Source organism: Coturnix japonica, chromosome 2, assembly GCF_001577835.2.
Source record: "Coturnix japonica isolate 7356 chromosome 2, Coturnix japonica 2.1, whole genome shotgun sequence".
NCBI classification, from domain to species: domain Eukaryota; kingdom Metazoa; phylum Chordata; class Aves; order Galliformes; family Phasianidae; genus Coturnix; species Coturnix japonica.
In genome coordinates, this window is record NC_029517.1 from 7722510 (window position 1) to 7739857 (window position 17348).

General features: G+C 39.7%; 1 protein-coding gene across 9 annotated transcripts in view; it reads left to right on the forward strand.

Annotated features, from left to right (window-relative positions):
* DNAJB6 (DnaJ heat shock protein family (Hsp40) member B6) overlaps window positions 1-17348 on the forward strand; it is a 66215-nt gene that overhangs the window by 4394 nt on the left and 44473 nt on the right. For 5 of the 9 annotated variants that reach the window (XR_001552896.2, XM_015852821.2, XM_015852828.2 and 2 more), the window contains exons 2-8: window positions 4658-4766; window positions 6220-6329; window positions 8278-8337; window positions 8664-8774; window positions 15303-15434; window positions 16016-16157; window positions 17074-17144. Coding sequence is in view for 8 of the 9 variants with exons in the window: in XM_015852821.2 (XP_015708307.1) it covers window positions 4702-4766; window positions 6220-6329; window positions 8278-8337; window positions 8664-8774; window positions 15303-15434; window positions 16016-16157; window positions 17074-17144 (691 nt within the window). In the remaining variant the exon portion in view is untranslated. Of the gene's footprint in view, window positions 1-449; window positions 472-1842; window positions 1947-2320; window positions 2342-2525; window positions 2548-4657; window positions 4767-6219; window positions 6330-8277; window positions 8338-8663; window positions 8775-15302; window positions 15435-16015; window positions 16158-17073; window positions 17145-17348 lie in introns of those variants that run through there. The other 4 variants (XM_015852822.2, XM_015852825.1, XM_015852824.2 and 1 more) reach the window with 4 other exon arrangements.

The window sequence follows — 17348 nt, forward strand, 5'->3', positions numbered from 1 at the left end:
GTAAAGGTGTATGTTTGGTGGCCCTGCCAGGCAGGGGGGTTGGAACTACATGATCCTTGAGGTCCCTTCCAACCCGGGTCATTCTGTGATTCTGTGAAATTGTGCTCTCTGTCTTAAAATGTAGCGTGAATCTGGGGAGGTCTGTGTTTGTCATACTGAGAAGGAATGTTACTTCTTCAGTTGGTTTAAATAAAATCAGACTCAGAAAACCACTTCAGGACAAGTGTTTTCTACCATGGGGGCAGGATGTTTGCTGTGAGCATAGGATTAAAGTAAGCGTTATGGAATGTCAATTTGGTTGGATTCATCTCTCGGGGATGCTTGGTAGTATAATGTGATGAGGGTAAACGTTGTAATTTAAGTACATTTTGCTAACTTCAGTTATGCTGCGTATTTATATTTACATATTTACATTTTTCATGCAAGAAACCGGTTTGTGGAGCCTGTGAAATGAAACTCTTCTGAGCTGAGGTCAGTGGAAGTTAAAAGTGCTGAGGTTTTGCGTGTAAGTTTAGTGTGCTGTGCTGGGTGAAACATCCTTAGTTGTTGTACGAGTGGGGTTCTGTGCTGAAGAGTTAAATGTGCTGTTTGTTCTATGGGAGTTGGTGCTTTAAGATTGACCTTTTTTTACCCTTCTTGTAGAAGATTTGCTTGGAAAGATAGAGTGGGCAAGTCATTACAACGCAGGGATTATATTGGAGATCTGTAGGCGGTGAGCAGTTGACGTGACTGTATTTCATCCATAGGTTGTTATTTTCAGCCTGGAAATATTAGGGTATGCCTCTGAGTTTACTGGACTGTAAACAATAAGACTTAGCACAAGTATTCCAGCTATATAAAAATCAGTTAAAGAGATACTAGGAGACTTGAGTGTTGTGTGCCATCCTGTCTGTGGCCTTGGATCCAACAGTTCTAATGCTGCTTGTAGTGTTTGTTCTTTGAAGGAGCATAAAAACTCATCAGGTCTTACACTCTGCTTTCTAATAAAAGCTCTTGGAATGTGAGAAATCTGATTTCCTTAATCACAGGTTGTGATTCTCAAAGATCCTAGAGCATGTTTGTCATGTGAATGCATCATCTATGTGACATACCGGAGACGTCTGTGAGTTGCTCACTTGCTGCTGGTAGGTCAGACCCAAACTGAAGCTGAGCTGGCGTTTGAAAGGGGGTGATTTCCTGTGTTGCTTTCTGGATGTAATGATTCAGATGTGGAAAGCAGGCAGGTAGGAGGGTTCGGATGGTTGGGAGGCTCATAGGGTGTCGATACCAACTTGTTGGGTAAATTGTGGGATTCAGGAGTTTAGGGCTGAATCTCCTACCCAGGTGACTGAACTAGTCACTGAGCTTGAGCTGTTGTGGAGTCTTTCAGGGCTGCCCTTGTTGCACCATTGCTTCATGGCCAGAAATAGATAACTTTCTGACTGCAAAGGTCACATGTTGTCTAAACTGACTTGTCTAAATTCACTCCTGGCTTATTTAATAACTTCTCATTTAGGTGCCTACTCTGCACTGTATTTAGTTTGGGCTGCTGCTTTGTCATTCTGGAAGGCTGTGCATCTGATAAATGACCTCTTCTTTGCCATCTGATCTTATAGAAGTTTATGACTATGTATCTTTTGTAAATATACTCCTGCCTTTTTTGTAGCTGAGGGCTTCCCTGCATAGAGACACGAGATATGTTTCATGATCATTCTGAACTGATTTGGCTTCGGGCTTTACCGTAAGAAGAAAGTCTCAAGCCTCAGCATGTTGGTTGCTTTATATCAGTGTGAGTTCTGTGCTTCTTGCTAAGCCAGAACTCCTGTGAGATCTGAGAAATCTATGAAAACCTTTATTTCACAGGAATGTTTGGCAGTTGAGTTTCTTCGTGCTCGTGAGGAGTTGGAATAACTGATAGAGTCCTGTAAACACAGCGCAGTGACGCATACAAACAGCTGTAGATTTTTGTGAGTAAAAAAAAAACCCAAGGTTACGACCAGTTTGTGTCTGGGATATTTTTGCTTGATTTTCCTTTTGAGCTTTGAGGGTTTGCTGTGGTTGGAAGCGGGCAGTTCACTAATATGGGCTGGAGTCGTGGTGGAAGGAAGAGGACCCATGAGTGCCTAATGAATGGAAATTGCTTGTGTATTTGAGGACAAATCTTTGACGTATTTGAGACTGGGAAAAGATCTGTGTGTCATTTCGACTGGGGCAGCTGAGCAGTTCTGGGTTTTGCTTTGCAGGGGGGTGGCTGGTTTGTTTCTTGGAATTGTTGGGGCATTCCAGCCGTGCAGGTTACTACTGCCTTTAAACTGCCAACCAGAACTGTTACGTTGCAAGTTGATGGTGGTTGTTTTCCTGGGTAAATACTTCAAATCTTTTATTTTCCTGTGTTGTGGGCAGGTTTCTTTTCTAATTTGTGAGGTTTTTTCCCCTGCTTACTGGGTGCTGTGCTGAAATCCAAGTATTTTTAAGGGCCAGAACATTAGCTGATGCTATCTCTTCAGTGGTTTAGTATGTTTTGCCTAAGCTGGATGGTAGAAAAAGCTTCAGATGAGTTTTCTTCATGTAAATATTGTTAAAACTTTCTCAGACACAAGAAAACATTCCGTTGATGCCTGAAATTGTAGCAGGGCAGTTTATGCTTTAAGTAACAAGCAGATAGAAATGTTGATTAATTGTAGATGAACTCTTTCTGTTGCCTGAATGGTTTGAGTGAGAGAACGCGAGCAGTTTGTTTTCTTCAGAGAGCTGCTTGTGTGTCTTAACTGCATGTCCCCCATTGGTGGCAAGTAAAAGCTGAGCAATACCACATCCACAGCAGATGCGACATGCCAACACACTCAATGTTTTTCCTTTGGATTCTTCCTGTAACATATATGTTCTAGATGTACTATTGCTCATGATGATCGGCTCCAAGATTAGATAATGTACTTAAGCGCTGCTAACTGTGCTGCTTGTCTGTGTGATAGTAGGGCTGCTCTGATCATTCACAGAATGGCCTGGGTTGAAAAGGACCACAATGATCATCTGGTTTCAACCCCCTGCTATGTGCAGGGTCACCAACCACCAGACCAGGCTGCCCAGAGCCACATCCAGCCTGGCCTTGAATGCCTGCAGGGATGGGGCATCCACAGCCTCCTTGGGCAAAACCTGTTCCAGTGCATCACCACCCTCTGTGTGAGAAACTTCCTCCTAACATCTAACCTAAACCTCCCCTGTCGCAGATTAAAGCCATTCCCTTTGTCCTATCACCATCCACCCTCGTAAACAGCTGTTCCACCTCCTGTTTATACGCTCCCTTCAAGTTTTGGAAGGCCACAATGAGGTCTCCCCAAAGCTTTCTATTTTCCAAGCTAAACAAGCCCAGTGTCCTGGTTTATTTTTTTGTAACCTGTTTGCATATTGAAACTTGCTCTTATTATATGTGTACTGGCATTCTCGATGTTCATTTTACCGTGTGTCTTCCAGCATCCCTTCTTAGTGTTGGTTGCATTATTAACTAGTTTTTTCCAGTGTGGAGGTTGCATCAAAGAGCAGAGTCAATTAGAGGTCTCCTTACCTGCTGCACTTTAATGTTTTCAGTGACTGTGGGACTTAGTAATTAATTAGATTGCAAAAAGCACGTAGCTATTCCAGTACATTTGTTTCTGTTGGTAGGCAGGTGGGAAGTGCATGGCAATGCCAGTTTAAGCAAGAACCTGCCATTTGGGGAGGTGTGTATGTCACCACATCCCCCTCCTTTATAAATTCGTTTGGCTGTAACCTGCAACAGCAGTGTTATTTTGAAGTACCACCAAATTACTGTAAAAGGAGGTTTCACTTCAGTGTTTGTATCTCAGGGTATTGAAGGATGCATGTAGTATCAATGGAGTAACTTTATTTCAGAGTGTTGTGCTTGATTCTTACAGCACTTCTTGGAAGAGTGTAAAAATGGAACTACCTGGACTGAAAGAAGAAACACTGAGTGACTTGAAGGGGATAGGGGGGGGTGGAGGGAACGTGGTTTCAGTTTATTTTTGTTCCTGTGAAAACTCTGTTCTCTCATTCTAAGGACTACAGGCAGTTTCCATGTTTGAGTTGGTTGGGTAGCCTTTGGTTCAGTGGTCTTTTCTGGCTGTGTTCTTGCTGTTGGTAAACAGTAAATGGCATTCAGTAGCTTTGGCAAAGCATGATTTCTCTGTCAAGATCTGAGTACAAGAAAGGCTCCTAAGAACTACTGTGAAAGAACATTGCTGTTTGCTTACACCCATGTGCTTAAGATATCACCTACGTGCCATAAAGTGGTATGATGTGTGACTGCTTTTCCATTTAGAAATCATTCATGTATATAAAAATGATGGCATGCAGTACAATTCCTTCTTACTTTAGTGATTAAAACCAGCTTTTCTGTCTGATTTATTTCAGAAACCTGCTGTTTTCCTTAATCTCTTCTCACTGTGTTTCAGTGAAATTAAAGAATGTGGGTCCAAATTAGAATCAAAGTAATCAAAGTGTGTCAACCTAGAATAAGCAAATCTTTTGCGTGTGTCTCTGTGTGTGTGTTTGGAACGTTTGACTATGTAAATGTAGTCTGGATCAGGTTTAGTAGAGGCACATACTAAGTTCTGCCTTGATCTGTTTACAAGTGATGCAGCATTACTGTACAGACTTCATTTACAAGCTCTTGTTGTTGCAGGATTTGAAAGTCCAACCTGTTGTTAACAAGACAACTGCAGAAACATGGTGGATTACTATGAAGTTCTGGGAGTGCAGAAGCATGCCTCAGCAGAAGATATTAAAAAAGCGTAAGTATTGCTTTGGTATACGTGGGATATTGGAAGGAGCGAATGTATCCTCTTTGTTTTCAATACTTGGGTGAATAGTCATCATCTGAGGTAATATTCCGTGGCTGAACTGCAACTCATTTTCCCCTCCATTTGCAGAGGTGCTTAGATTTCTAAGTTATTAACAAGTATTTGGCATGCTGCCTTTTGTTTTGCCCTAAAAGATACTGTTTACTTTACAGCAAACTATTGGGAGGAGACGTTCCCACAGTTCGTGTTCCTAGTATATCAAGAATGTTTGACATTAGGACGCAGTTTTGAGTGACCTAGAAATGCTGTGTTTATCTTGCCTTCTCCTGGGTGCCCTGCTTTACAATTAATCAAATTGCTCTAGTGCATGGCAGCTTATTTTTTTGTCCCTTGTATGTGCAGGAATTTGCACAAGATCATCTATGTCAACTCAGAATTTGAACTGTAATGCTGCATGGCTGTGTGAAATGCTGCAAATCAACGTTAACACAAGCTTAGCTTTGCTCCTCTATGTAGTTTTTGAACATTTAGCCTGAAATATCCCTTTTGAGGATAGGGATTGTATATGAGTGAGCCATCAAACGTGCCTCTGATATGAGATAGAATCACAGAATGACCCGGGTTGGAAGAGACCTCAAGGATCGTGTAGTTCCAACCCCCCTGCCTGGCAGGGCCACCAAACATACACNGATCAGGTTGCCCAGGGCCCCGTCCAACCTGGTCTTGAACACCTCCAAGGACGGGGCATCCACAACCTCCCTGGGCAGCCTGTTCCAGGGCCTAAACGCTCTCCTAGTGAAGATACTACCACAGTTAGTTACTGAGATGCTCCTGGATCTTTATCATCTGTGTTTGGATCACAAGAGTACTCTTGATGCTTACAGTAGTTGGTTGTGGTATAGTGTAGATGGAGTATGGGTTGTTTAACGAGGAGTGTACAGCAGAGTTGTTATGGAATGTTTTGCCACACCTGCCTTGTGTTCAGAAACACTCAGGAATAATAAATCTAAACTTATTTGAAGAACTCCAGTTTTTAAAAACACATTTAAGGAAATCTGGGTAGGCAGTTCTTTGTATGCCTGCAAGATCTGTTGATGCTATTCTACGGGCAAGATATAAAGCACTGTGAAATCTATAAGTACTTGAGTTCCTGAAAACTTGTTTGACATATTTTGTGTTGAGAATCACAGAATGGTTTGGTTTAGAAGGGACCCTTAAAATCACCTAGTTCTAACCCTTCTGCTGCAGGAAGGGACACCTCCCTCTTGAGCAGGCTGCTCACAGCCCCATTCAGCCTGTCCTTGAATGCCTCCAGGGAAGGGTCATTCACAACCTCTCTGGGCAGCCTTTTCCAGTCTCTCACCACCCTCACAGTAAAGAATTTCTTCCTGATATCTATTTCTTCACTTCAAAGTAAAATATCCTTTTATTTCCTTCCATTTAGGTACCGTAAATTGGCATTAAAATGGCACCCTGATAAGAATCCAGAAAATAAAGAAGAAGCAGAGCAGCAATTTAAACAAGTAGCCGAGGCCTATGAAGTTCTGTCAGATGGTAGGTATTTTAAAAGGGCTTTTGCACTGCAGCTCTCTGTCTGACTGTCAGTTTAAGACTGAAAATGCTGAGGAGAAAATTCATGGTGCTCTTTAAGGGGTATTTTAACCTTATCTTTCTGTGCAACTAGACTACTTCCTGTGCAAAAGGAAGAGGGGGGTGGGGAAAAAAAAAGCTTGCAGGTAAGAGAGAATGAGCAGAAATTTCGAAACTAAAAATTCAGTATCTTTCTAGATGAGTAGCCCTGACAATTTCCTTCTGGAAGCTAAGATCTACTTCTGTCTAAGGAGATCAAACCAATGTTACTACAAATACAGGGCAAGTGCCATTTGGAATCAGTTGCTTAGCCTTACCTGGAAGAATTCACTTTCTAGTTCACCTGTGTCTTTTTGCTTGAAAAGCAGCATTAACTTTTGCAAATGTCTTGGCAGAAGCAGTCTGAATCCTAATGAAGTGATTTAAGCAACTTTGATTATTTTCCTTTATAACTTACTGCAGCTGTCTGTATTCTATTTCTGAAGTGTCCTTGATTTCACCTGGAACCAGTGAGTGAGTGGGAAAGCTCTATTTAAAGTAGCAGCAGGATCTAGATTACCTTTCATAATTTGGCCTGGTTTAGCTGTCTTTTACACCGTGTCTTCAGTTTGATTTTGATTCTTAATAGAAATAAAACTGAATTTATGAATTTTCATCTTCTGGAGTGGCTTCACCTTCTTAAGTAAATTCTTTGAGTAAGCTGAAAGTAGGATGCTGGTCTGGGTGGTATACAGATCTTTAAGTTCTTTGGAAACAATACATTCCTGGAATTTTAGAACATGTTCTGAAAATATTTCCTGTTCTTAGCTATATACCAACCCAAAGTTACTGGGATCTTAACAGTTACCTGTGCATAAGCATAACTAAATCCTGAGCCCAATGGTTGAGGGGCAGTCAGTTGTCCTGCAAACTTAAGTTTCTGACACCATTTCAGGCTTGGATGAAGGCAGATTCTGTAAGGAGAGTAGCTGTGTAAGGGGTTACGTATGCAAAGGATGTTGCAATGGTCTGATCATAGAGCACACTGAAAATGTTACAGTGGGAATAACACATTAACATGAAGAGTCTGAAATCAGATGTCCTGACTGATGCTTCCACAGTGGTGCAAGTAAAATACTCTTGGATTCCATCCAGTGCCAGCAGTGCAGGCTGATCTTGTGTAGTAATGTGGAATGAACTTGCTTTCTCTTCCTTACTCATGGATACTGGGATGCTGGTTTGCAATGAAATGAAGAGCATTCCATGTCTTTTGAAACAATAGAGAGCAAGCAGTTTGGTCTCCTTATTAAAATAAAATGTCTGTAATTGAATTTATAGTCACACAAAACCCTATTCTTCCTGTCTTACTACTTTCTCACAATGAACTTGGTCTTGCAGAATGAAAGACAAAGATCTGCAACAAGGGATGTTCCAGTTGAATAAAAGGAATAAAAGATTGTTATCTTTACAATGAAAATCTTTCAGCACAAGGGACAGTTTGTCAGAGAGCCTGTGGAGTCTTCTTTATCGCAGATAGGTGACCAGGGCTTTATCTAGCCAACATAGAGGGTTGAATCCTAGATCTTTGCAGGTAAAAGTTTTCCATGGTAGCTTTATAAAGACGGGTTGTCCTTTTGAGGTTTGTTCATACATTGCAGTATTTTTTTTCCTAGTATAAGGGAGCGTAAGGTTCTTTAACTATATGGTAGTAAGTGTAAAATGACTTGTCTGCTCTTTCTGAACCTAAACTGCTTTGGTAACCCTCAACAAGATTTTTTACTAGTTTCTTGTCAGAACTTAAATAAACTGGCTTTGAGAAGAACTTTAGCTGAAAAGGCAAGTTAAGTGTTTTGTTAATTGTTATTATTTTGACTTTTTTTAAACCAGTTTATTGTATTTATTTACTGATACAATTTACAACTTCTCCTTGTAGCTAAAAAACGTGACATCTATGACAGATATGGAAAAGAAGGCTTAATAAATGGAGGTGGAGGTATGTTGTCAATTGGCAGTTCTTTCTTTGTTCTGCTGGAAAGCCATTTTCTGCTGCTTTTTTAAAGAAGAATCTAGGATTGCTTATACTGTGACCTAAAGCATATTATGATTATTGTCTTTTATGATTTGTCTACTGATACCTGGGGAAAAAACATAGAATTAATTGCATTAATATTAATTAGGAATTAAGTATTAAGTTTATTTACTTCGTGTGATACCTGAGATGATGTTAGAAATATTAGGGGTTTTAATATATATTGGCTTGAACTTTATTGGTAGTGCAAGTGTGTGAGGGTGACTGAAATTCAACTTGTTTCTTTGCAGGTGGAAGTCATATTGATAATCCATTTGAATTTGGCTTTACATTCCGTAACCCAAATGATGTCTTTAGGGAGTTTTTTGGTGGAAGGGACCCTTTTTCATTTGACTTCTTCGGTAAGTAACCTACTTGTTTCAGTCACATCCATCTCTGGTGTGGCTGATTCATTTTGAGCTTAGAGAACATACATAGCTAAAGCAGCTCTGTGAGAAGTCACTCTGAAAGTAAGTGGTAAACAATTCTGTATTAAAATGTCTGTTGCAGTCTCCTTTTTTTTCTCAGTTGATTGATAGTACAGGCTAAGTTTGGATTACCAGCTCATGTTTGTCAGAAGGCGTGGCTTAAAGAAAACTTAAATTTGTGGCAGCTCTGGCTCTGTAGGTTGGAAGGAAATAGCATTGGACAGAAGTACACACTGGGATTCTGCATGGACTTTGCCTGCTGAATTTGACCTGTTTTGATCTGTAAATATTGAATGTAGTTTGGAGAGCTTCTGGACTGACTGGGTTACTTTGATAGGTTACAGTGCATCTCCCAGGGTGAACTGGTATATGAGAAATGATTTTCTGTATCAAGATAAGAACAGCTGCATGCATCATCTAGAGAATGTTCCAGGTTTTAGGTCACTTGTTTGCTTGGGGGATGGAGCCTCTATAGGTACAGGTATCTACAGATAATGTAGGTATCTCTTGAAGTCTGTGCTTCATTTAGGTAGAGGAAGCAAGTGTGTGACAAAATTGTTAAACTGATCTTACCATAGTGCTGATGCTCGTTTGTCATTGTGATTGTATTTGCTCAAGTGTGTGAGGATCTTCTCTGAAGTGGTAGAATTCAGCATCTCAGTGTGTGTTCTGCTGCATGAGTTGTGACCTATAATGGAGATCAGATCCTATGTTCAGTATATACTCTATAACTTCTGTATGGGCTAGAAAGTAAAACCCAGGTTCTAGAGCTGGCCACTACCCTTCAGTTAGCAGGAGCTAGGCAGGATGCTTCAAAGTATGTCAAACAACATTAGATGCCTGTGTGTCTAGACAAATAAATCCAGCAAGGAATCGTGCTTTTCTCTGTGGTCAGATATGTTAAGCTGGGTGTTCTTTCTGGACTTTGGCTGAGAGAAGTCTTTCTCATTCTATATAGATAATGAACTTGGCAGCTCCAGTGCGTATAAATGCTTATTTTATCAGTGTACCTTTTGAAATTCAAAACTCTGACAGTACCTTTGATTTCCAACAGTAAAAATGTGACTTTGTTATGTGGCCAACTAGGCAGATGTTTTTGTCAAGGAGGAACTCAACTGGATATGTTATGTAGTTTGGTTCCATTATATAACAGAGACTTATTGCAGGTTGATTTCTGCAATACTGATTGCATAAACAATAGGTGGGTGTTCTGGAGAAGTGTGGTGAGTTACTTTTAATGTGTAGTCTAAAGAGTCTTCACCTGGAAGAGGAAAATTGCGTGCAGTAATCCTTGTAAAATGTATTTTATATGAAATATATTTTAGGACATTGTTTCAAAAGTAGCATAACTTCATGAGGCTTTTCATCACAAGGACAGAAGGTGACTATTGAGTAGTTGGAGCTAAGGGAAGATGAGATAGAAATACGGGAAGGTGACATAGAAATTTCAGGGTAAGTTACCTAGAAATGGCAAGATCACATTCAAAAGCCTTTTAAATTTAATTTTATTTTAAATTTAGCTACATTCTTGCTAGGGCATAAGAGCAAAACCATAGTTTTAATCCATGTGTAATCCCATCTTGTGGTAATTGTGATGACTAGATATTCTAAGGCAAAGCGAATTTGTTAGTCAACATTTTTTACATTAGTAAAACTGCAAATGAAGGTGGCTTTAAATTAAAGCTGTCTTGTATGGAAGCATGCAACGGTTATTCATGGCGTGATCTGGATCTTACTGTCAGTGATGTTTCAGAAGTAACTTCATAGACTCAAAGGAAGCATTTCCCCCACCAACATTATCACACAAGAACAGATGGAAATAACGCAGTGACTCCCTACAGCTTGTGCTGTTGAAGAGTCCACCCTCCACATTCTTCTCCGTATCTTAAAACTCAGACCCTTGGCTGCTGTCCCCGTTTGCAATGAGGAGCTGTTTGATAGCACAGTGGCCTAAGAGGAAGTCCCAGACGTGCCTTCTTTCTACCTTTAGTCAACTGTATTAATTGTGTGTGTCTCTGAGCTGGTTCAGCTTGCTAGTCTCCAGAATCGTATTTTCCTTGGATATATCACAGGTTAAATTTGTCTTTAAGAGGACAAGCAGGTCATACAGTGATAGTAGAAGAATCCTTCGTTTTTAAGTTATGCCTGAGCATTTGCACAATGATCTGTATCTACGTAATTATGGCATAGGTGGGATTAAACGATAAGTTCTCAGTCTCTTTTCTGTAGGAAATTGATAATCCAGAATCACTGCTATATATCTTTAGGAAGACTTTTCAAATGCTAGGACAATTCTACTGGTAAGCTTTCATAAGTAAGTGGGGCAAGCATCTGTTTGACATTTCATTTATGGAATGTGCAATTATAAAAGACTGTGGTGAAATATACTAGGCAGGTGAATCAGTGCTCTTTGCAACAGCATCTTCATTTTATTGTAAATATGTGTTATAAACCTATAGCCCTTTGTTTGAGCATGCTATTCTGATTCTGCCATTCTGACCTGCATTTATTACAATGATTGTGATATGGTCCATACAGTCACCTACAGTGTGATTTGATACATAGAGTTTGTGGCAGGCTCTGTCTTTGCTTGCTGAAACAAGGCAGACTGTAATATTGAATACAGTTCAGTTATACTGCTCCCTTCTGTAGGGGCTGAGCAGCTTTGCAACATCACTTTGCTCAGTGCATTGCAGTTATGGTGTCATCCTCCTGCATATGCAATATAGGCGTTGAGCTTTTCCTCAGTGTCATATTTTAGCAGAGGCAATAGTGTGGCTTCCCTTGCAGTAAACAAAAGGAAAGAAGGTTTACTGGTTGGGCAGGTAGTCTGTGGGGTGGTGACTGAGCAGTGATGCTGTTTTTATAGTGACCCTTTGCATGCTTACTTGTAAGATTGCCAAAACCTCTGACTGCAACAGTTCGTGCAGTGAGAACACTTGCAGTGTGACTCTTCAGTATTTTAGAGGTGAACAGGGGCACTGCGTTGGGATAAGCTTTACTGTGTCATGAGGGTTAACATGGTAGTACCGCTTATTCCTTTCCTCCACTGTATCGTGCTTTCCTGTCTGCTTTCTTTCAGATACTCCAGTCTTGCCAGTGCTGAGTCAGGTTAGCTCACGGATGCAGGGGAAAACTAACAATACAAACATGCAGTGTTTTCTTTTGGATCAGTGAGTTAATGCCACTTGTCATACAGTCTGCGATCATAGGGCAGGAGAGCAGAAAGGAACTCATCTTTTCTAGTATTCTGCAAGTGGGTCATGCTGCTGACAGTGAGAAAATCCTGCGTCACAGCTGAGAAGTGAGGGTGAGGAGGGGATCACGACCCGCTTCATTTTGAGCTGCAGTGAGGTTTTCGGTGGTGGTGGTTGTTTGGTTTGTTTTCAGGTTGAATGATGTTGTGTTCCTTCCTACCTACATATTAACTTGGCTTATGTCACTGCAGACTTTCCACCTAACAACAGCAAGAATCCCAGAGTCCTTTGCTGTGTTTCATTTTTTCCTAACAGTCTAGGGTGAATTCTTTGCTTAAGCACTTACTTTTCTCCCCATTGTCCCTGTGTCATCCCACTGATCCGAATAGAAAGCTTTCCCTGTCTTCCCAAGCCCCCTCACCTTTTAGTCCCTGTGCTCCTTGCTGTTTTCATGATGCCATGAGTTTGACATCAGGTGTGTGCTGACCATTTCTTTTGGTGCCGCATCTGATAGTTTGTCATCTCATAAGCTTCTGATACTCACCTGATTAAAGTGAACAATATCCAGTAGTACCTTAAGGTCCAGCATTTTGGCTTTATGATGTTTATCAATTGCACAGTATATTGTATTTTCCATTTTTGGAAGGGCCTTCACTCGTGGTAGCACAAATTACACCAAAATTCTTATTGTAAGAGGAGTCATTCAAACAAAACCCCCCAATATTTTGCTATTAGCTTCATTTGAACCATTTTGGAGAAGCTGTCTATTTGAAAAGGTTCTCATGCATTTGAAAGGTGGTGCTAAATCATAAAAATAGAGCTGCCAGGCTGAGATGTTATTATTGTGCTGAGTGGGACTATTCATCATCCTGATTTACAGCCTAAAATCATAAACAGTGCCTGAGCAGTTGTGGGGTTGCTTTATGCGTGTGGATGTGGTGGTGGATACAACAAATGATGGTGCAGAAGCTTCCTGCTGCCATCACTGCTCAGTGTTTTTTGGCATTTTTTTCTCTGTACTGTACTTGAATGGCTGTCAGCGCAGCCATGAGGAGAGAATATTGCCTTGGAAAAGCTCCCCATGTCCCTGCCTTGTGAGTTTTCTTGCTGAGGATTCAGCAATCAGTTGCAATCAGGTTTCAGCATGTAATTTATTGGAGAGAATTACTGGCAGAACATGGGAGGTTTATTAGCAGAACTGCAATCTGGAATCACCTGAGGCTGGAAGTGGAGTAAAGACTTCAGGTTTTTTTGGTGTGTAGGGTTGCCAAAGGCTGAAATAGAGCACACCCAAGTGTAGGTTAGGCAAGGAGTAGGCAGTGATGCGTTTACAGCTGTGTTGACAGTGGGGATCTCTGGGGGATTCTGGGATCTCCCATAAAACCGTCATTTTTGGCTGCTGCTTTGTGGGAGAGTCCCCTGTAGAACAGGCTGATAGAGTGGGGGGATCGTATACTCAGAGCTTACATGGCAGGTTGTTTTGTTTCTATTCAAACTCCAGGTAACAGGAAAAATTGAGCTATTAATAGAAAGCTTAACAGTGAGAGTAATATAATATAGATCATTTGTACACGTGAGTGAATGACCTTCATAACTAACTTCTGAGTCACCCAAGCAAGAATATATTAGGCTTCAAAACAATTAACTGCATTGGTTTGACTTACCAGCTGATAAACTATCTTGGGGAGAGGGTGTGGGGGGGAAGCAGCTTTAAAAAGAATGGTTACAGTACTTGTTTGGGAAATGCTAACCATAGTTATAGGTTCCCATGTTGCTATGCCCAAGAACTGGTTTGGTTTGTAATGTTTTAAAGATAATAACAGATTATCTTGAGGTAAAAAATAGCGCAGGAGCACAAAAACAAAAAAGCATGGAAACAAGGAAACTTAGTCATTGCTTGGTGGCGTGGGTAAGATAAAAGCTTGGTCCTGCCTTTTCTATTTAATAACTGTGTAAGCTAGGGTTGTTTTTGTTGTTCCTCGCATTTTCTATCTTCCCTAGTGGAAATATGTTTTTGGACCTTAGGAGCTTTATTTGTTCAGCCTTAAATACAATGTGACTCTTCTGTAAATGAATCACGTGTGCTAAGTAGTAATTTTTATTACCAGATTGATTGCTTTAGAGATGTCACCAGTGAGTTTACTTGGTGATGTAGAATGCACCAGCTTGGGCTTTTGTGCTGATACCAGGAGTGGGCTAATCTTTTATCTGTTAATCTGTTAATCATCCTGTTTGATGAGTTGAAGTTCTTGAACTTTGGAGTTTAAAATAAGAAATATATATGTTGAGTATGTGTTACGTGATTGAAATCTAAAGCTCTTTGTTTGAAGAGCGTTAGTAAAAATCTTTTCAGATAGCCACAGTAATGTCTGTATTTTAGGAAAGCTTGATTGCTTCTAAGTAAATAGGGATATTCTTGCACAGGTGTTTATGTACATATATGAAATCATACATAAACAAAAATGTGTTAGGTGGACATTTTTTATATGTATATAATATCTATCTTTAGAAAGAATCTATTGCTCTGCTAATGGGAATGGAATTGATAACTGCTGCTGACGTAACTGTTGTGTGTGAATTTGACATAATTTTTTCCACGACACTCTCTGTTTTTCACCTTTTTCTCCTGCTTGATGGTGTCTGAACGTCTCTTCATAAGTTTGTGCACAGTGTCCTGTAATTTACTACTTAAATCTGCACCAGAATAAATGTTTAAAGTACCTAATGTGGCAAGGGCTAAAATAAACACAGAGTAGTTGAAATTTGAGTTATTGTTCAGTCATTGATTGGGCTTTTTATATTTCTATTATTGACACAAACCGTTTGGAAGTTACTTTTCAGAGACCCCATAGTGGTGGAATGCAATAGATCTGAAACAGCAGTAAGCTGTGGGCAGTATTTATGTCCAATATTGTAAACACTGTTAAGTTCTGAGATCTTAATTTTTCCACAGTGTTACTCCTTACTGCTGTGTAGAGATCGTGATAATGCATCTGATGAGTTCTAAATCTGACAAATACTGAGTGGACACAGTCAAGTTGGTATTTATTTGCAGTTCTTTTATCGTGATACCCAGTCAATTATGCTGTGTGAGCATCTGAAATAAGTAAACTTCTGTTATAACTCTTACTATGCTGAGACATTACAGTAAGTTTACTGTTGTTTTAATACTAAATGGCTAAAATGATAAGGAAATCAATTGCTTAGAATTGTAATTCTATATGTGAGGTGAGATTAACCTCTTTAAATGTCTTTTGTTTTGTAGAAGATCCTTTTGAGGACTTCTTTGGGCGCAGACGGGGTCCAAGGGGAAGCAGAAGCAGAGATGGCGGATCATTTTTCAATGCCTTTGGTGGATTCCCTGCTTTTGGAAGTGCTTTTCCTTCATTTGACACAGGTAAATAGTGTAGCATTTAACAAAGAATACTTTTGTCTCACAAAGGATTTCAGTGTGGTAAGCAGATAAATACTTTTAAAAGTTGCCTTCATTCAGGAAATTGTGAGACTGATATTCTGGGAATTTAGTCTGCTTTCTAAAAAGTCTGAATGTAAATAAAACCTTTGTTATAGTATTTGGTCTACTTGAAAGTTGATAAAAAGTGAACAGACCTCTAAGACTACGTTGCAGTTGTTTATGGCTTGAGAATAGTTTTGGTTCTGTTTGTCCTTGAGCATTGGTGTGACTGTGTTAAGTTTTGGGAAGCACCCTGGGAATATTGTGTTTTGAAACTTGTGGTACTATTTAGAACGAGTTCTGGAATAGTTAATTTGAATGGTGAGGTCTGTGTCTCAGAGCTTTTTGAGAGTTTATGGTAGTTAGTATTGTTTCAAGTGTTAAGACTGAATATTAGTTGGGATGTTTGCAATACAAAACTAAAGCTAGGAGGTGGTCTGATTAGCTGATAAATTTGAAGATCACAGTCATGCAAAATTATGTCTTTAGTCAAATAATTGTCACGTTAACATTTTCCCCGATAGGTTTTACTTCATTTGGCTCGCTGGGACACGGAGGCATTGCTTCGTTCTCCTCTACGTCATTTGGTGGTAGTGGGATGGGAAACTTCAAATCAGTATCAACCTCAACTAAAATAGTTAATGGCAGAAAAATTACTACAAAGAGGTAAGAGAGAGATTTCCATGAAACTATGTAGAAATACATAGTTTTGCATGTGTATAACTATTTACATACACACAGTATATATTTATATTTGTATTGGTTTGTATTACTACTCTTGATGATGTGGTCATCAGAAAATTTGGATTTTTCTGAAAAAAATAAAGGCAAAAAAATGGTGTTGGGTTCTGTGACCATTGCCTTTGCTGAGTTGCTTATAGTTATAGCATGTAAAAATGGAGAAGGTAGTGGTTTTGGCTGAGCTCCTAATAGCTGAGAATTGTTCAGCCTTGTAGGGCCTGCTGTGGGACTGCCCACTTGTGAAATGAAGGTGTTTTCAGGTATTGCATGTAGCCTACCCATAGGGAACGGAGAAACTGCTGTGTTTGGGAAAATGTAGAGTAACCTGCATTATGTTCAGTACTCTTTCATCTTATTGATCAAGTAATTGAATATGATTACTGCACTTAAACATTTAAGGAAAAGAAATACCCAATGAAAATCATTTTTGCATAAAGTTTTACTTTTGAATGGGAAGCCATTCTTTCATTTTATTAATGTGGATGTGTTTTCCTCACCAAGTTTGATTTCCAGAGTTTATATCCATCTATATCCATCTATTTCTTCATTTTAGTCATGAAGGGAGAATGCCATGCTAATTAAAATCTAGGTGTGAATTAACTGTATGATTCAAACTTAGAGCAGGAAAATTGCTTTCTGGAAATGAGCAGTATGAGTGATGGAATACACATGGTTACTGATTACAGCTTCTGCACTGTTAATTGTGAAACGTTGCCAACTACTGTTGTGTTAAGCAGGCAGTGCTCTGTTACACTTAATTATCTAGAAGCCTAGGTTTGGTGTAGGCTTTCAGACTGCTGTTAGCGCTTTAAAATAGGTAACTGTCTGTTCTGTCCTACAGAATTGTTGAGAATGGACGAGAGACAGTAGAAGTTGAAGAAGATGGCCAGTTAAGGTCGCTAACAATAAATGGTAAGGAGCAGCTGCTGCGCTTGGATAACAAGTAATTCAACGCACGCATTTAACAGAATTTTAAGCTATAACAGCCACCATTTGAGGATTGACAGGAACAATTTTTGAAGATTTCAAATGAACTCAACTTTCTGTATATCCGTACTTAATCTTAAGTAGTATAAATAGCTCACCGGAGCTCGTATTTGTCATAGACTTTTGAGT